Below are 21,906 nucleotides of genomic sequence, written 5' to 3'. Positions count from 1 at the left end.
TATTCTGATATGGTTTTATAAAAAGTAACGCAAAAGTAACTCCAAGGTAACATAATGGATACTAACCATAAAAAGTAATTAAGTAAGGCAACTAGTTACTGTTTTGGAGAGTAACTCAATATTGTAATGCATTACTTTCAGAAGTAACTTTGCCCAACCCTGTATTTGACTGCATAAAACACTTTGCTATGATGCTTGAAAACTGCACTTGATGTTGGAGGTCTGATTCCTCACTAGTCTACAGGTTTGATTTGATTACAATTCAGAGGGTAAGAAAATTATAAAATAAAAATAACTGCAACTTCTCCTCTGATTCATTATCAATGATAATTACTAGTTTTTATTTACGATTAGTTATCGATTGCTTTTCTTTTGATGGATCAGTAACATCAGTGAAAGACCAAATGCATTGATCTAATATAATGAACATCAGATTTTTAACCCTGTTTACATCCGCTTAAGACATAACTGGCTATGAGTGTGTCCACAGATATTATGAAATATTCTGTGTTCATCTGACCACTCAAGCATAATACTCCACAGAAGAGAACCAATACATCAATTGCTGTCCAAGAAAGGAGGGTTTCAATATGCGTTTTTGCACTCTATCGATTCACTGCCTCTCTGAAATTATGATTAAAAAGTCCTTTTTCAAAGAAACTTTTCAAAGGTTTATTTAGAGTGCAGTTTCAGAATATTTTGGGGGGTGGAGGGTAATAAATACCTTGGTATTTAAATTACCTGGCGATTACACTCATTACAATGTATTATCATACCAGAAAAATAGCATGACTACAGCTATAATATGAATGAGTAGATAAAAATACAAGCGCATTCATTCATGGACACATTAAGATACGGTAATATACTCACATCATCTGTTCTGAGCTTCTTTGCTGGACAACCCCCATCTACTGGATGCAACATGTAATACAGACGCACTTTGTTTGCATGTTTCCGGCTCTAAAAGTAAAAGCAGAGAAAAATAAAAAGTGTATTGTTAAAATGTTGTTGTTTGAGTTATAACAAATGTGAAAGATTAGCCTATTTAACTTTTTCCTAGTTCTTAGATTTCTTATAGTTCACCCATGAGAATTTAGCCTTTCGATAAATCACAAAATGCAACTTAAACTGGAACTTAAGACAGATGTGGCAACATTTTTGCATAAACAATTTTGCTTTGCTTCTTGCATGTTTCACGTCACATCTTTGACACTGACATCAGTCAAAGATGACCAAGATCATAGCTGAGGTACACTTTAATTGAACTTTCTTGTTTGTTTGTTTGTTTGTTTCTGGCCTCTCAAAATCTTCTGAGCAGAGACAGCATCACATATTAACTCAATGCAACACAAAACCAGATGGATCAAAGCATATTTTCACACATGCCAGACTGTTGTTTCTTTATGATGAAAAGATACACTCACATGCTAAGATTCTTGAGTCATCATTGCATTCATAAATAAATAGGGCACCAGTCGTACTCGCAGACACTGAGCTCTCCAAGGAATGAACTCCTGTGGCAACATTTTTGCATAAATTATTTGCCATTGCTTCTCGCATGTTTCACATCAGTCTTAAAGTGAAATGTTTGCAGTAAATGACGTTTAAAAGAGTTAACATTTTGTCAGAAATAGATATAAACATTTTATTATGTTAGTTTATGTATGCATTGTGTTTGAAAATAACATCAAATCTAGAGCATAGCAAAGGATAACTGAAATAAATTTGCATATGCTAATGTAACCATGCCATTTCTCTTTACGAGACTCGTACCTGAGCACAAATGCAGACCTGTGCCAGGTGAACTACTGAGCAAGTGTACAGTACATCAGAAAAGCCATACATACAAACACGATACTACAGTGAAAAAAAATATTTTTTCTGTTTGTTCAAACTACTTATTTAAAATGAGCTGAAACAACACAATTCTCTATTTTTGTGGGAGAAAACATAATTATTTTATAATATTTTATAATAATAATTTATGTTCAATCCACTAAAATTCGTAAAAAAGTAATATTAACTTAATTCCTTTATGGTGTCCAAACACAGATCTGTTAGTGTTTACAAAGAACCATGCTGAGTGAGTCTTCATTAATTGATAATCTGCCTTGTAATTACTTTGTACACAATTATATCTTATATATATATATATATATATATATATATATATATATATATATATATATATATATATATATATATATATATATATATATATATATTCAGGGATGGGCAGTATTTATGATACATGTATTTCAAATACGTATTTTAAATGCAAAATAGTATTTCGCAATTTGTATTTTATGGGGTTTATGGAAATTTTGTGTCTTGTATTTTTGTATTTTTAAAAAACTGTAAAATACTTTGTAAGAAGTCGACATGATGACATCATAAAAATCACATATAAAGAAAGTAACAGACAAACAGCAGGGGTAGATTTGGGAGCAAGACAAACAACAAAGTCCTACAGTGGCAATACCTACAAGACTTCATTGGCTGTTTCAAATGCTAATAGATTATATGCAGGTGCTCTACAGACTGGTCAAAAACTGCCAACTCAGGTTTTATGGCAGTAAAGACAGTAAGTTATTTTTAATTAATTTTTTTTTTTTTGAGATATCGTGTTTTATATTGTGTATTGAAAAGTACAATAGCAAAAAAAAAAAAAAACAATGAAAAAACATATGATTTATGTTTGGATTTTGATTGTAAACATAAAACTTTTAAGAGATGGTGGCAATTTGAAATTTTCACAATCAAGAGATGTAGTACTATGTTCCAACTCATTATCTGCATTAATGGTTTTTACAGTGATTAAAGAGATCTTCAAGGCGGGACTCTCTGTATGAAATTTGTACAAAATTTATGCTAAAATCAAAGAGAAACACAAGTTACATTTTTTGAATACCTCCTCATGTACAGTAGAAGTGAATGAGGTGGCAGAGAAGCTGATTTAAACTTGCTCAGAGAAAAGCTGTTGTTCTCAGTCATTGTTTACTTAAGTCAGTTTAATGGTGAAGGGATAGTTATAGGCCTATTGGTGGACGGTTTGTGAAGAAATGTCATGCTCTTTTGTAAAAGTTTTTTGTATTTTTTCAATATACAGTATTTTATTTTGATAGATTTGTGACTGCTGTAGTGTGTAGTTTATTTTGATACACTTAAAATTGAGGTATTTGTTATTTTATTTTAAAATACATTTCAATGTATTTTGGCCCAACCCTGTATATACGATGAAAAAATATTTAGTGCTATTTTCACTACCCAAGTATATTACTTTGCAAAAATGTTGGTGGAGGCACTTATTATTATTAAGCCAAGATTGTGGACATGTATGAATAGTGAAGCGTGACAATTACCATAGAAGAAAATACTGGAACAGGGGCTGAGTGAGAAGAGAATGGCAGCCCATCTTGTGCACAGGCCAATAAATAATTACTGTGGTTGGCGTTAAGTGAGTGTGGAGCCACAAATCACAAACCCATCAATTACTTGGGTTTGACGGCACAGCTTTGAGAGAGTGGGCCAAATCAATTCACTGCTCAGTTTACCTGAAAATGATGTTGTTTGACAAGAGGGTAATTGAACTTCATCCTCGACACAAAGGAAGGAGGCAAAGAGTAAAAATAAAGGACAGAGAGAGTAGCACTAGAATAATCTGCATTGAAAAGCACTCGTTTGCTCCTTGAAGAAGTCAAAGACTTTTTAGACACCTATTCTTAGACTCTCACGACACATAGACCTGGATGAACAGACCTGACTGACTACACATGAATGTGGTTCAAAAAAATGATCTGTCACCTTGCGTTTAAAGATTGCCTGAGAGAATCTTATTAGCCTGGTCCTCCTATTTCTCCCTTCAAGAGGGTAAATATGAAAAGAGACAGAGAGAGATCGAAAGAGACAGAAGGAACTCTGCGTTATAGAGAATGATGCTGCTTCAGCACCTGGAGAGTGGATAAATACAAATATATTATTTCTCGTCAACCTCTTCGGAAACAAAATTATCCATAAGTTTCTCTTGGATTCTTACAGCAACAATAAATATGCAAATTTGTCCATACATATCAATTGATTAACACTGACAGGCATAAGCAGGCATAAACAGTCAGTGTTGGGGAAAACTACTTTTGAAAGAAATGCATTACAATATTGAGTTACTCACCAAAAAAGTAACTAGTTGCGTTACTTAGTTACTTTTATGGTAACTTTTATAATGGATCCGCACCTCTGTTGTCCCCGTCCACTTCACATTAAACCTAACCCCAGAGCTCTACATACCGTATGTACAGTTTATTGAAGGTTTAAAGCAATGTGTTTGCTACTTTTGTACAATTTGTCTTAAGTAAAATCACTGTCCATTGAGACAATCCCCTTTTCCTTTTCTTCGATGCATTTAAAATAATGAACACATTGTGTTATTAACTGCGTGATTCATCGTGAATACTTTAAATTTAATTAAGCAATAAATATTTTTAAACATTAAAAAAACATTACATTTTCAAAAAGTAACTCAAATATTATTACTTATTTTTTTAAAGTAATGCGTTACTTTTCTCTTTACTTAAAAAAATAATATTACATAACGCGCATTTGTTGTAATGTGTTACCCCCAACAGTGGTAACAGTTAAGCTTTATCAACTGATTTTTTCTTTATTTTTTTTTTTTTAAAGGACATTTTTATGCATTTTAGACTTACAAAAATTATTATTGAGTTAGAATGCTGTTTTTGTGAAACTTTAATGAAACTATTAACACATCGATACTAACATCACATTAAATTGGTCCTGCCAATGTACTGGACTTTTTTGGATTAATGTTGAAGCTTTTATTGCTCATAATATTTTAGAATCATTTTCCTTATTTTATAAATGTGATTTTAAAAGATTCTCTTTAAAAGATGCTGGTTTTATTATAAACTTTATTTTATTATTATGTTCAAAAATTATGTATTGTATTATTATGCCAAAAGCAAACCTCTCTTCATGGTGCTAGAAAAAGAGATTCAAATGCATATTAAAATGATTTCTAAGTCTAAAAATAGAAAAGAAATTAAAACATATATGCTCCTCCATTAACATTTTTGCATAAAAATGTTTGTATATATAAATCTTCTGTAGTAAAAGTGCATTTAATAACTCTTGTTAGTAACTAAAATTGGAAAAATGTGTGTAATATATTTATATGTAATTTAATAATTACGTACCCTCTTCTCTATTTTTTATTTACTTTTTAAAAAAAATTTTCTCAATTAATCAATTCTTGTTAGGAAATGTAAAGTGATTTTGTTATATAAAGAAAAAAGTACATGATTCTTATTAATAATATACATATTATATATATATATATATATATATATATATATATATATATATATATATATATATATATATATATATATATATATATATATATATATATAGATAGATATAGATATAGATAGATATAAAACTTTTTATTAAAGATTCGTATTTCAAATAAATGCAAAAAAAAAAACAGTACATTTTCAACATTGTTCATTGTTCAACATTTTCATATTGTTCATCTGTATTGAAATCATGCCCCAAAATGTTAAGTCATGATCACAACCTGCAAAGTAATGATGATTTAATTCAATTCCAAGTACCTCAATTTTGACAGCCAACTTTCCTCAATGAGTACATTTACATGGACACCAATAATCTGATTTTAACATGATTAGGTCAATACTCTGATTAAGAGTCTACTATGTAAACAGCGATTTTGGTAACACTTTATTTCGATGGTCCATTTGAGTATTAGTAGACTGTCTGCTTAATATCTGTTGATACTGCTCCTTTAACAGACATTTAACTGACTATAAGAAACTTTGCAAGAACATGTCAACTTACAATAACCCTAACTCCAACCTAAGTCTACTTATAATCTAATGAGAATTAGTTGGCATGTAAATGCAATGTAACTTAAATTCAACTAACGGATCATCTAAATAAAGTGTGATTGCGATTTTTGATCTGGTTAAGGTCATAATCAAACTAAACAGAAATCGAATCGTGGAGTATGCCAATGTTAGTCAAATTATTGAATTGCTGTACAGACAATCCGTGTAGGATTGCTGCATTTTGCGACAGGATAGTCTATACACACATGGCTGTTTGACACCATTCTTTGCACCTACCAAGTCAGTGAAGAACCATAGACACCTGCATCGTGAACTGTTACGTTTTTTTTTTTTTTCTCATACAGCATGCAGTATCAAATTCCATTAAAACACCACTCTTCCAACAGTTCATACTTGCATCCAATATCTCGTTTGTCATGGGGGCATGAATTATACGTTCCTGAATGAAAGTGAAAGTGCAAAACTGCAGTTAAAGTCGACAAATTCAAAATGAAACACCAGAAATTACATGAAACTCCAGAGGAAATATTTATAGTGTGGTGACACAATGACGTTAATCGAATTATGTGCTATAACATGTAAAACGGGATCATGAAAGGAATATTCATTCTTATTCAGATTAAGGAAAATAATTCAGTTACTGATGTCAATGTAAACATAGTCATTGAAAGCATTCAATTCATTTGCACACAGCAAAAAAGATGCTAGGACAATTTTCTGCAAAAAAAACATGCATTTATCAGGAAGAGAAGGAAAAGGTATGGCATTTTTCTCAATCTGCGACTTTCATTATCCATTGTTTCCCCATGTTTGAAGCTCCCTTTAGGGGAAGGGCTCTGATTGCAATTACATGCGAAGTGATAAATTATGTCCTATGAACCGTAAACTGACAAACTGACAAGTGTGTTGATTTGCATTACCTGCCACAGTTAATTTTAACCAGCATTTGGCAAATCGGCGACTGTTAATTTCGAACCCAGAGTGCCGAGTGTGTTTCATGTTTAAAATGAACTGCATTAACCCCCCAAAAATATTCATTAGATCTAACTGCAATTAATTTGCTTAATTATACAAAAACAGATGCTCCTCACACTCATAGGCAACTAGTGGGGATTGAAAGAACACTTGTGGTCTAATCTGACCTGTAGAGTAACGTTAAGTACTCCTGACTGCAGTTCTTACGGGAGTCTTCGGTATGGTAATTATTATATGAGGTAGACAAAACTAGTCTCAAAGGGTGAAGCAAACTCAGGCTGAGGTTGAACTGTCACAGCAATGGACTTAGATGGGCCGCAATTTAGCTCCAAGCACAAAAAAGCACATGATGTTCCAAACCCCACTGCCATTTGGCCAGAGGAAAACATCAAGCTCTACTCATGGGTAAGCGCAGGGGAAAAATAACTGGCAAATAGAGAAAGCTTTCAAGACTCATTACTGTAAAAGGATCCACACTCCACTGGTAAAGGACTGTGTGCTGAGACATGTCTCCTTCAGGGTTTACTTTATGTTTTGATATCAAAAGTGAGTTAAAGAGTAGATGACCCTGTCAATACTGAGGGCAGGATTCCTGCTCGCTGCACTGCATTTAAGTTTACTCACTTCAGTCGGACTTGGTTTTATACCTACAACCATGGGCATAAATTTCAGGCACAGTAAACACAAAATTTCTCAAGAGCCATTTTGGAAGGGGAGGCAAATAATACTGAGAAAATTGTACTTGAGAAAGCCTTTTTAGCTGTTGTGGTCGTTTTTAGACATTACTATCCATCAAGCAAGCAACATTATTACTGTGAACATAACAACACAGTGGACTCATCCCAAAAAAATGGCATTATCAATAATAAAGAGAAAATAATCACTACATCTGATGTTTACGTGAATAAAATAGCTTTGACAGCAGCCTTACTTATTGGAGTTCAACAAATACTGACTTTAGCAGGTCGCACAACGGAAGCGCCACTCTGAGTCGCGACACTGTGCGCACATGACAGTTAAAAGTATCACACACCAGATGCACACATTCACATGCTATTTTAAACGGAACTATTCAGATGGCGCTCTGTGTTGCGGCAGAGAAATGAACAGTGTCCTGAGTCATGGCTGGGCACCGTGGACAGCCGCCGACTTGCGGCGCCGGTGTGTGTACCCTGATAGAAACCTATGTTTAGAATTCTGAAATGTATGGCGCTGCGTGGCGCGCCGCTGAGCGGTGCTTCTGGTGTGCGACCTGCTTTTCTTTATTCTCAATGGACGGGTTTTACTTACACAATTATTTAGTTTAGCATAAAACATTTTTCATTTACAATTAGGGCTGGGCGATATGGCAAAAATGCAATCTCGATAATTTTTTTTCCATATTGAATGATAATATACACTTTATTAGTACACCTGTCCAACTGCTCGTTAACGCAAATTTCTAATCAGCCAATCACATGACAGCAACTCATTTAGGCATGTAGACATGTTCAAGACAATCTGCTGCAGTTCAAACCGAGCATCAGAATGGGGAAGAAATATGATTTTGAACAAGGCATGGTTGTTGGTGCCAGATGAGCTGGTCTGAGTATTTCAGAAACTGCTGAGCTACTGGGATTTTCATGGACAACCATCTCTAGGGTTTGCAGAGGATGGTCCGAAAAAGAGAAGATATCCAGTGTGTCCAGAGTGGCAGTTCAGTGGCGCAAATGCGTTGTTGATGCCAGAGGTCAGAGGAGAATGGCCAGACTGGTGATACAAGCTGATAGAAAGGCAACAGTAACTCAAATAACCACTCGTTATAACCGAGGTATGCAGAAGAGCATCTCTGAATGCAAAACACATCCAACCTTAAGGCAGATGGGCTACAGCAGCAGAGGACCACACCGGGTGCCACTCCTGTCAGCTAAGAACAGAAAACTGAGGCTACAATGCGCACAGGCTCACCAAAATTGGACAATAGAAGATTGGAAAAACGTTGCTTGATCTGATGAGTCTCAATTTCTGCTGCGACATTCGGATGGTAGGGTCAGAATTTGACGTCAACAACATGAAAGCATGGATTCATCCTGTGTTGTATCAACGGTTCAGTCTGGTGGTGGTGGTGGTCTAATGGTGTGAGAAGTATTTTCTTGGCACACTTTGGGTCCATTAGTACCAGTTGAGCATTGTGTCAATGCCACAGCCTACCTGAGTATTGTTGTTGACCATGTCCATCTCTTTATGACCACAGTGTACCCATCTTCTGATGGCTACTTCCAGCTGGATAACACACCATGCCATAAGCGTGAATCATCTCAGACTGGTTTCTTGAACATGACAATGTGTTCACTGTACTGAAATGGCCTCAACAGTCACTAGTCACTCAACTCAATCCAATAGAGTACCTTTGGGATGTGGTGGAATGGGAGATTTGCATCATGGATGTGCAGCTGACAAATCTGCAGCAACTGCGTGATCCTGTCATGTCAAAATGAAGCAAAATCTCTCAGGAATATTTCCAGTATCTTGTTGAATCTATGCCACGGAGGATTAAGGTAGTTCTGAAGGCAAAAGGCGGTCCAACCGGTACTAGTAAGGTGTACCTAATAAAGTGGCCGGTGAGTGTATATTTAAATAGAAGTTGTTAATGCTTCCAACTTTTTTAAAAAAAAATCTCAACAATGACTGAAGACACAAAAATGAGAGGGTTCATTAAATAGCATAACCTATTTTCACCCGATAATTTTTGGTGCATCCCTATTATAAACACAATTACAGATTCATGTTGTTGCACATTTCTGCTGTGTTTTGCTGGCTCTTAGATCAATAGCGAGTGAAAATGTCTAGAGCTTATCGCTATCGACATATATTTTATTGTGATTCAACATGTCGTTTATTATTCCAGCTCAATACACAGCAGGGTTTTTAAAATCTAAATTTTAATCCCACAACCCCTTGGGGATTTCCATCTACGCCTACAACATAATCTTATCTTTCTTAAACCAAAAATAAATAAATTATACTATGATTAGCTTACTATTTTACCTTTAAAAAACAGCTGTTGGAAAATCAAGTTTCATCAACATTCATCAAGGAAACAGCAGACTCTGCCACCTTTTAGAACAGCGTGTGTGCCATAAGGACACACAAATTAAAACCAGTCAAACACTGTTTGGTGGCACATAGACAGCTCGCTTTCATGCTGAGACATATTTTACAGAAACCCTGATGGCAAGAGAGTACAGAGTAGAATTTTGCCTTATAATTTTTAAATTCTGACAGTGTAATTCAAAGAAAAAATGGTTCATAAGGAAAAGCCTAATATATTCAACACATTAGATCCTGCTCATGCTGCGAGCTGTTTTTATGTTGTTCTGGGGTTTTGTCAATACTGATTTACTTTGTTTGGCTCTAGAAGTAACTAATGGTTATAATCATTTCTATGAAATATATTTAAAAAAAAGGAGGTGGGGGATCAGTTTATACCATTTTCAGATTCACTTTTAACAGTACAAAATCTGCAAAAATCCAACAGATGGTGCTGAACAACAAATCTACAGCTATAAATTTCAATTAGTCATCTGCATCAAATAATTTGGGTTATCAGCATGCCACCGATTCACTGCATATTTCATTCTACAGCACTATATGTATTTTCACTATTTATCCTCCGGTTGCTTAGTCACTCTCACATAAAATGCCAGGAAACTGTGGGATTTCAGATTGACCTCCTTCAACAGACATCTGCATCATGCTGACAGAAGACTAGCACACAATACTCACAGCACCTCTGTAGTTTTCACCAGAAGAACTAGGACAGGCTATTAGTGCTTCATATTGTTCTTGCTGTCAGATTTTGTGAATCATTTCAAACAGACCTTCAGATGTAGTTTAACATCAACGCCTTCCAGCAAAGCATTAAAAAACATGAATTTTGTTATTAATAACAGCCAAATATATAACCTGGGTGAGACTCTGAACCTCAAGCACCACAACAAAAACATTCTCCAAATAACACAGACAAATTGCATTAGCATAAAGACAAGACAATCCAAAAACTTATTTAGTTTTAAGAAAGAGGTCACATATCAGAAGAGAGATACTTTAATATCTGAACACACAGAGTGACAGTGCTCAGCAAGTCCTGAATGCCACAGGGTCCATTAAATGACATTACATTACTTGTCCAAAATACTTATCCTTCATCAATTCACCCTAAACTGGAAGAATGTGTACAATATACATCTTTTAGCATTACATTGCTCTATCTGTGGCCTAAATTAAGTCTATGTACAGCATATAGACTAGAGAGCTATAATTAAATAGGTCACACTCTTGTTTTTCCAGTTGCTCTAAATTTTTTTTTTAACATTATACTCAAACTAGGGCTGGGCTGATTAATGATATTATATCGAATTGCAATAAAATTTATATCAATAACAATGATAAGCTCTGGACTGTTTTACTCTATATTGATCCAAGAGCCAATCACACAGCAGAAATATACAACAATGGAAATCTAAAAAGAGTGTTAATATTAGAGATGTATCAAATTTTCAACGTTGCAATCATGATTATTTTAAGAGCCCCTCTTATGCATTACAAAAGGTCATATTTTGGTTTTGGGGGTCTCCAACATGATATGCATGCAAGGTCAAAAAAGCCTTTTATTGTCTTATAATATGCATATATTTTTACCTCATTATCCTAAAAACTCCCATATGATTCATTCAGTGATTCAATTGTTTCAAAACCCTCCTTTGGTGAGGTTAATCTGATGTGATTGGTCTGATAACCCAGTCTGTTGTGATAGACAGAGAGAAATGCCCACCACAATTATGAAGTAGCACAGAGTATGTGAGAGCCCAGTGCAGAAATACATTAAAACAATGCAGTTAAACACCAGCATATACTCTTCTTAATCATAACTGCAAGTAATAACAATGACACACATTCAGTATTAATCCACATAATGGCAAAACGTGAACTATTTTTAAAATTAACCGCATCATGTGTAGGAAAAGCTCATGGTGGCTATAGCAACAAACGGCAGAGGGTTGCGAGTTCAGAAACGCATTTAAATCAGTAAAGGAAGAAGCATGCGTCACATTTTCAACGTGGTTTTAGACACAATATGTGAATAGCCCCATTAAGACTTAAAATGAGAGATACAGTACAAGCACTGATCTATAATACATACTTGATTACAAGCTGCGCGGAGCGATTACAGGTTACAACACACAATTTAATACATATTTTGCAAACAAAATCAGAAAAATGACAGGAACAAACACAGCACAAGGTATACTGTGGTATTGTTGTGAAAATTAGCTTTAACCCTTTATTCCCCACAGCTGAATCTCCATCTGTCAGTGATCATCATCTTCATGTCATGATCAGTCCTGTGAACCCTCACGCTCCACTAGTGTCTGAAGGGAAAGGCACGTTTACGGTTAACCGGATCTGGCACTACATACTTGGTGATGTACCGTATCGACGTCGATGCGTTCAGACAAAAGATCCAAACCCAACACAATTCATTTATTCGACTCTGAGTCGACTATTTCTTTAAAGAATCAATAGTTTCGTTAAAGAATCAATAGTAAACACGGTGCACTTTCAGATTTAAACCTCAGCTGGATGTTTTCATTCACGCTGTGTTACACATTGCATAGAAGGTCATTTTCAACATGACTTCGAGTGGGTTATATGATTAAAAACTTGAGTGATGAGTGATTTATACTTGAAATAGTGATATGCAGACGTGGATAAAGTTGTTGGTACCTTTCCACGGAAGAAAGAAAAACTATAGTGGTCACTGACAGAACTTGATTCAAACTGGAAAAACTACTGAAAAAAAATATTGAAAATCAGATAACACTTTTGAAATGTGGTTCAACAGAAGCATTTAAAAAAGCAAACCAATGTGACTGGCCTGGACAAAATAGAAGAGCACCAACAATTTTGCCTACGTCTGACGTGCATTAAATATATTTTCTATAAATATGGTTGTAATGACATCTACAATTTAGAGACCAGTGGTGTATTTTAGACCTAATTTTAGAGGTTAACTGATTTTAGTGACAAACTAACAAAAATGTTGTCAAAATGATTGAAAATAATTTAACCGTCACTCATGAAAAAAACAAAAAACAAAGTACAAATGCAATTGAATAAAATAAATAAATGAAATAAACTTTGCTTCAGTGTTTTTATGAAAGGCAGTTTGGTTGCCATATATGCATACTGTAATCTAATGCAATAATTTTTGTTTTGCAAAACAAACGAAACAAACTCTGCTTTAACGTTTTATATGCAAGTCTCAAGTATTCAGTGAACAGAAACGATTAATCAAATGTAAAGTGACACATCATAGTCTTCACTGCAAGAAAAGGTTTGTTTCTCAATAATTGTTTTATCTCAGTTACTGTATTTTCATAAACGTTGGAGGCTGAAATCGAAATTGAAACAGTTTTAAGATTGATTTCACATTCAAATATAGCCATAACTGCAGAACAGGAGGACAAATCTTGATCTTTCTTTCCCCCAAATCATTTACAAGCATCAAGTATTATTAGCTGATATCAATATGGCAACCGACATATTATACATTTTAACTCCTCTGCGCCACTTTGAACTGAACGCAATGTGTCTAGTGTGTAACAACCTTGTCCTAGCAGCAATGTGACAAAATATTATGCTTGTAATCCAGTGTGCAACTGCTTTTACTAAAAATCCTGATCATCAGACTAAGATGTGACTTTACATTGTGAAATCGTGCTGCGTGATGAATCTAAATGGGAATCAAAGTGTGGAAAAGTGAGTTCATTAGCAATCAGTCTCTGTCTAGTGTATAAAAGACTTTCTGTAAGACCCAAGGACTCTTCTCATGATATGTTTTCCTGTTTTTTTTTTTCTGACAGGCCCTCATCCATATTTCATAAGAGTTTCACAAGCCTTTGTTCTGTCCATTAACACTTTCTTCTTCCAATTTGTTTGCCGCTCCTCCTCCCTTTCCAAGAGCTAAAGAAAGCATCAGTACGAACAATAGATAATTATGCTGCGGCTTCAGTTTCCTCAGATAAACTGCAAGATTCTCAAAGCATATAAATCCACTGCGCAAAAGACAATAAGATTGAAGTCATGTAAAGCTTTCCTCAATAGATCTATTATGCTTTGTGGTTTCAATACGCTATTGTTAATTGGGTATGGGGATTTCATCACAATTAAAAAGAGCATAAAAAGTATATCTATATGAAATGGAACAATTATTGGATTTTATGCACTGTTTTTGACATTTACTGTAAATATAGGGACAAGAACTCATAAAAGCCAGTTTATATTCGATTATATCTGTATATCCCTAAAAGTAAGCTATCGTTGTGTCTTGACAAACATGCTGAACAAAAACGACTGCCTTTGTTCTTATTTTTGAAAGAAAAATAAATGAGTCACATCTTCTGTCAATGGATTCATTATACTGTAACTGTACAAGATGAGCTTGTTCACCCACAAATTATGACTAACTTTAAACAAATGCTTTCAAATGCAATATCTTTTTTTTTTCCTATGAAAAAGGCGCCAGTAATTGCGTGTCTCATGCATCCCAATTTCATTCTAACTTCTAATTATCATTACGTGACAAAAAGTCCCTCGCTGTGAAAAGATTTCTTCTCTTTATTTGACTCTATCGGGTGTTAGGCCAACATGAGCATCCTCCTGATTTAGGCAACTTTACAGGAACTAATTGAGGCACCCAAATTTCAAGACACTGCTGATTCTCACTTAGATAATAACTAAGTAGATGTGTTTAACTGCATCAAAGTCAGATCTCTCACTGCTTAGCAAGGAGCTTAGATCACAATGTCTACAGCAGCCTATTCCATTTAACAAGAGAACATTTAAACTATTGCCTGACTGACGTAAATGGATTATATACTGTCATTTTCTAAGTTGGTTTCTGTATTAAATAAAAACTACAAAAAGATAGCTTAAAATAAGCACATTAAGTGACATTTTGACAGTTTAATCTGTAATATTTTTTTTTTCATGTGGCAGAAGTAGGGTTTTGAATGTTAAAAAAAAAAAAGAAAATATATATATATATAGGTGGTTTAAGTGACTTTGAATTTGGCATAGTTGTTGGTGCCAGGCGGGCTGGTCTGAGTATTTCAGAAACTGCTGATCTACTGAGACGTTCACCCGCAACCATCTCTAGGGTTTACAGAGAATGGTCCAAAAAAGAGAAAATATCCAGTGAGCAGCAGTTCTGTGGGCGCAAATGCCTTGTTGATGCCAGAGGTCAGAGGAGAATGGCCAGACTCGTGCGAGCTGATAGAAAGGCAACAGTGACTCAAATAACCACTCATTACAACCAAGGTATGCAGAAGAACATCTGTGAATGCAAAACACATGCAACCTTGAGGCGGATAGGCTACAGCAGCAGAGGACAACACCAGGTGCCACTCCTGTCAGCTAAGAACAGAAAACTGAGGCTACAATTCACACAGGCTCACCAAAATTGGACAGCAGAAGATTGGAAAAACGTTGCCTGGTCTGATGAGTCTTGATTTCTGCTGCAACATTTGGATGGTACGTTCAGACTTTGCAATAAACAACATAAAAGCATGGATCCATCCTGCCTTGTATCAACGGCTCAGACTGGTGGTGGTGGTGTAATGGTGTGGGGGATATTTTCTTGGCACACTTTGGGCTCATTAGTACCAGTTGAGCATTGTGTCAACACCACAGCCTATCTGAGTATTGTTGCTGACCATGTCTCTTTTTGACCACAGTGTACCCATCTTCTGATGGCTATTTCCAGAAGGATAACGCACATGTCATAAAGCGCAAATTATCTCTGACTGGTTTCTTGAACAGGACAATGAGTTCACTGTACTCAAATGGCCTTCACAGTCACCAGATCTCAATCCAATAGAGCACCTTTGGGATGTGGTGGAATGGGAGATTCACATCACGGATGTGCAGCCGACAAATCTGCAGCAACTGCGTGATGCTATCATGCCAATATGGACCAAAATGTCAGAGGAATATTTCCAGTACCTTGTTGAATCTATGCCATAAAAGTTTAAGGCAGTTCTGAAGGCAAAAGGGGGTCCAACCCGGTGTGTGTGTGTGTGTGTGTGTGTGTGTGTGTGTGTGTGTGTGCACGTGTGTGCGCGTGTGTTATTAGGTAATGTGTACCTAATAAATTGGCCGGTGAGATCTTATGCTCGCCAATGTATTTGTTCAAACTGTAATATGTGAAATATTACTATTTAATAATAATAAATATTTATATACTCAAACCAGAGTGCTCTGCTTCACACAAACAACACCTTACAAAGTGAACTACCAAGTAAACTGACCACTCCAGAAAGTTGTCCAAATGGAAATAGACAGGTGAAGCAAATGTACAGTATTTGATTACAAATCAGACACTGTTAAGTTGTTCTGTGGAATTGATTTGGTGTTTTGCAAAGAAACAATCAAATAGAAATGATCTTTTATGTTTTTATTATTATACCTATGGGATCAAAATCCAGCAAAATGTATTACGGTCGCCCAATCAAAAAATCCAAAAATTGACATCACGTGTAAATTATAAGACACAAAAGTGAAAACTAAATACAGAATAGGAACCAACGAGGTCGCGTAGCGAAAGATAATAAGTGTAAATCTAAAATGGAAACGCATTTAGAATTACATTGCACAAATTGCATAGACTCTATTTATCCCCTTTAAAACAGTTTTATAAGCATTTATCACCTTCCCCAGATTGTTATTTATGTTCACAAAGTTTTTCTTTTTCCTAAATTATTTTTCTAACATGTCATTCTCAATGCAACAAAAGAACTTGCTTCACAGCTGCTAAGAAATTGTTGAAATGTTGAAATGTTGGTCTGCCGCTGGATCCCTCATATATCAAGTAGACGTCAATGGGGCATATCTTTGCTGGACATTATTTGTATGGAACCTTTAACAGCGCGCATACATGGAACTCAATCAAAAACTGTTAAGTTTTGTCCTGGATTATAGCTTTTGATATTGTCAAATCTTTTGTTTCTACTTTCCGATGTACAGCTTTTCTAATTATATGTACTTTATGCATCTCATGATGTAATAGTTATTTTTTTTGTACTTACTTAACTTCTACTTTATATTTGGTTTAACATTATTCTTTTTTTTTACAGCAATCTTTTAACCTCTGTTATTATAGAACAAGTCTACCTGGGTGGGGGGTGGGGATTCGGGGTTGTTTTATGATATAGTCTTTTGCTGTATCCTTTCTAAATTAAACAAAATCTGAAATAATAAAAACAATTGTTTACAAAAAGAATTGCATTGGGCAAAACTGAAACCTGAATCTTGTTTTTTTTGTGCAATTTTTGTGTTTACAATCTTTTCCCCTTTGTTCTTGTTTATTTTTCAATCCGCAACCACGATACTTCAGGTGGGAATTTGATCCTAAACATTCCCATTTAAATATCATTAGTGTGTAAAGGAAGAAAAGTTGTTGGCATAATAAAAGCTCTGCTGCTTTCATGCAGCAAGAAGCTCGTCTCTCATCAGCAAATGCTTCAGCGGCCTCATTTCACTTCGACTTTCAGCTTTCAGATTTACGCTGCTTGATTCTTCCATGATTAAATTTAGCTCATCCATAAGCATGACTTCTGCAGGAGTCCTGTAGGATGTAATGAAGATGATAACTCCCATGTGATGACTAATTCCACAATCAGCATATTTCTCAATCCCAATAACACAGAACACAGGCTCATGTTCTCATGGAGAGCAGTTTTGCCAAGTCGCCACGGAAGAACAATTTGGAGATATTGAAAGATAATGAGCATGAATCAAACATGGAAATGTGTTTAGAATTACATTGCACAAAACTGAAACCTGAATTCAAAGTTTTCCTAATCGCAAACAACATGTTTTTGTGCAATGTTTTTTTTTTTTTTATGTTTTGTGTGGAGAGTAACGCAGTGGCGTAGTAGGTAGTGCTGTCGCCTCACAGCAAGAAGGTCGCTGGTTCAAGCCTCGGCTGGGTCAGTTGGCGTTTCTGTGTGGAGTTGCATGTTCTCCCTGCTATCGTGTGGGTTTCCTCTGGATACTCCGGTTTCCCCACAGTCCAAAGACATGTGGTAAGGGTTAATTGGGTAGGCTAAATTGTCCGTAGTGTATGTGTGTGTGAATAAGTGTGTATGTGTTTCCCAGTGATAGGTTGCAGCTGGAAGGGCATCTGCTGCATAAAACAAATGCTGGATGAGTTGGCGGTTCATTCCGCTGTGGCGACCCCAGATTAATAAAGGGACTAAGCCGAAAAGAAAATGAATGAATGAAGTTTTGTGTGTTTACGGTCTTTTTCCCTTAGCTCTTGTTCCCATGTTATGAACGTTATCATTTTCACGTGTTTACAATTTTTTTATTCACATGCATTAATTTTTAATCTGCAAGCATGATACTTCAGGCGGGAATTTTATCCCATACATGCCCTTATAAATATCATTAGAGTGAAAAGGAAAAGAAAATTGTTGGCGTCATACTGCCCCGTATTGTTCATTTTACCTAAAAACTGTATTCAAACATATGTTTAAGTTTAAGTTTCACAAAAAATAGGCTGAAAAACGTATTATCAATGAGCCTGTGTTGTTAAAAATATTTGTAACTTAAGAAATGTCATATTATCAGTGCTGCTGATCAGTACTTTTTTTCTCTGTGTCAGCATGTGTGTGTGCAGTAATAGCTATATGTTGCATAAATAATGTATGATTATAGTCCTTTAGTGTGAATTATGGGTCTCATCTGAAAACAAAGACACTCGGACAAATCCAATCTTGAGGAGGTGGATCCAAGACAATGAGAGGGTGGTTTGTCCTTGAACACTGATAATATCACCATGAACAAGCGTAAATAGGGGCCTGCAGTCCTCCCACTCTCTGCTATGCCGCTCATACATATGTAAGATTAGAGAATTCTGACTGGAATTGCATAGAGGGAACATATAAGCCAAGGGCACACAGTAAGAGAGTGAGACAACAAAAGGAAATCAAATAGCATAGCGCACGACAGAGATTATACCCAATGGGAGACACAGACCTCGCTTACTGCCTAAAAGAAGCCAGATAACTTCTGTTTGCTTTAGGTAATGCATACCTGATGTCAGTAATGGAGATGTGGAGGAGAAGAAAAAGTCACCTTGAAGCAGTGGTGAGGCCAAACATTTTAAAGTTAGTGGACATCTCAATCTGTATTATTGAGAAAAATAAATCAAAAAATATGAGCAGAAGATGTCAGCGTTCTCTTAAGAATCATAAATAATAGTAGGGGTATCAAAAAAGAGCCAAACGGTTATCTAATCATGCCCAAGGAATAATTTAAACAATAATATTAAGCACTAATAAATTAAACATTGTTTAAAAAAATTTACACAGTCATTAATTTGAAACACAATGGACAGATTAGGATGGAATAAATGGAGGTAGATGTGTGCGACATGAAATCAACTATAAAATCTGCTACAGTAATGTTTGCTGGGGGCTATTAGAATAATTAAAATACCTATAATTAAAGATATGAAGGCAAAATGCATTCTGTGATATCAAATAGTTAAGTACTGTAGAGTCCCATGAGCAGGAGTGCAGTTTTCCCTCTTTATCTTAGTATGAAATTAGTGTTTTTTTGTACAACATTTCAACAAAATGGGAAAAAAAACCCTAAGAGACTTACATTTTAAGTACAATTGTTCTGTTTTTGCGCTGTTCTGTCAAAAATTTGATCTCCAGTTTGGTTTTATAGAAAACAGAGAAACACCAAAAGATGCTTTAATATGTTGTGTGTTTAATTAGACTGCACAGAGCAGTATTATAACAGAATATTAAAATGTATTTAGTATGATAAACAGTGCTTCTTCACTATGTGGACATGACCAGAAGAACCAGAATTGGTGAGCTGTGGCATAATAAAGCTCTGCTGCTTTCGTGCCGCAACAAGCTCATCTTTTATCAGCAAATGCTTCAGTGGCCTTATTTCACTACGACTTTCAGTTTTCAGCTTTACGCTGCTTGATACTGCCATGGTTAAGTACTTTAGCTGATCCATGAATATGATTTCTGAAGGAGTCCCATAGGATGTAATGAAGAATGTGTCTCAATTCCAAGAACACAGAGAACAGACTAGCGTTCTCGTGGAGAGCGTTCTTTCCAAGTTACCTCCGAAGAATGAACTCTGGAGACCGCAAAAACACAGAAAGCATCCTGTGAAAAAATGAAATGCTGCATTCTTCCCGATGATCACATGAACGTCACACATTTTAACAGAAACTTATTTAAATATTACAACATTCATATAACAATTTATTGTTTTTTTTCCCTTTTCAATATACTGTATATTGCATGCACAAAAGTCTGACAAATACGCTTTGCACAATACAAGTAAAACCAATTTGAATATGCATTTCAGTAAATACATTGTAAAAAATGCAGGGTTCCACATAATTAATTCAAGTTGTCCCAACACAAATTAAGTTTAAACATAAATTTAACAAATTTATGTGGATTGAACATAAAGAAATTCAGCTGTCCCAATGAAATCTCAAGAATTGTATTGTTTCAGCTCATTTAGCTGTGTTTATGCCTTTATTAATATTTTCATGTGAATTTTTACTTTCACCGTCTCATTTAGACACATTTTCTCATATAGCTCCTGAGATAAGCAAGATACATCTCTGACTTTAATATTAATCTATATAAATACTGTGCTTCCGACTGCCTTTATTCAGCCACAATGATTACTGTGACTTCTAGATTGAGTACTGTGCTCAAGTCTGCATTGATGCATCCTTGATATCAAGAACACATCCTGGTTCTTTCATGCGTCCTCTGTTCTTGAGGTCTTGAGGACTGGAACTGAACTTTGGCGGCTGATGATGATGTTACATGAGAACACAAGAACGCAAGAACACTTAAGAATGCATACTGAGAAACAGCCTCAGTCACGCCATCATCACGTCCACTCCACTTTTAGGCACTCACTTGCAAACTTCCCTAACCACTTCCCCTCAGGGGAATGCCCGCTGCCATTTTAAAGTGTGTTTCACTTCATCAAGTGAACAAGGGAAGCTTACTTGGACATACCGTTGACTCCTCGATTTTGACAGAGGGAGCCAGTTTGCTTCATGTACACTCACACACCTATATATCCCAGAATGCAAAGCGATTGTTGCATCACACAGTGTGGTTTCCAAGTCCTCAAGGGTTTAGGGCATTCCATTTAAAGCCATTCAGATGTCCCGCCAGTAGTGGTCACTTGTGTGATGTAATAAATGATGGATATCCAAGAAAACAAGATGGAGTGAAGTAAGCCAGTGAAGGGCATACATTTTTGAACTAGAAAACATCCCTGGATTTTGTGAATACACACCCTCTCGTGGCCAAAACTTAATTGTGTTCTTTTAATGAGCCAACAAATCACTCATTAAATCACTCATTAAGTCAAAGACTTGCCACCACCTCTGTTCATGCACGGCCATGCAGATGCAAACAATTCTTTCCACTGCACACGACATTTGGACACGACTGTCGGAATACACCCCCTTGTGGCAGTCGCACAGAAATTTCAGTTTGATGTGCACCATGAGAGAGAAGCTGTTCTTGCAGTGTCCAAAATAAAGGAGTGCAAAAGCAAGAGCCTTTATTCTCCATGCGTTCACCACGGTTGAATGAATGAATACTAGAAACTCATAGAGCGCTAAATATTTTGGAGGGAATGTGGAGACAACATTAAAAATAATTGTATTTTTATTACTCATTTATGAACAGAAAGGGTTTTTTAATATACTGTAGACCTTTTTTCTGATGCAAAAAATAACAAAAAACACCTATTTCTCAACTCGCGCGCATGGACCTACATGAACAACCCTGGCTGGAATACATCACATCTGTTCAGCCGGTCGCATACGGTCTAGTCGCAGGTGTTCAAATATTTTAACGAATCCGCAGCTCAAATCGGAACTGAATTTTCTGCATCGGAGCTCCACGCAGCTTCCGGACTACTCTCCATT

General features: G+C 35.7%; 1 protein-coding gene across 1 annotated transcript in view; it reads right to left on the bottom strand.

The window, feature by feature from the left end:
• Positions 1-21,906, bottom strand: part of zmat4a (zinc finger, matrin-type 4a) — a 186,767-nt gene that overhangs the window by 123,012 nt on the left and 41,849 nt on the right. The window contains exon 3 of the mRNA XM_056457848.1: positions 874-963. Coding sequence (XP_056313823.1) covers positions 874-963 — 90 coding nt within the window. The remainder of the gene's footprint in view (positions 1-873; positions 964-21,906) is intronic.

This window comes from Danio aesculapii, chromosome 5 (genome assembly GCF_903798145.1).
Source record: "Danio aesculapii chromosome 5, fDanAes4.1, whole genome shotgun sequence".
NCBI classification, from domain to species: Eukaryota; Metazoa; Chordata; class Actinopteri; order Cypriniformes; family Danionidae; genus Danio; species Danio aesculapii.
The sequence above is the reverse complement of the archived record's forward strand: the minus strand, read 5'-3'. Positions and strand labels throughout refer to the sequence as shown.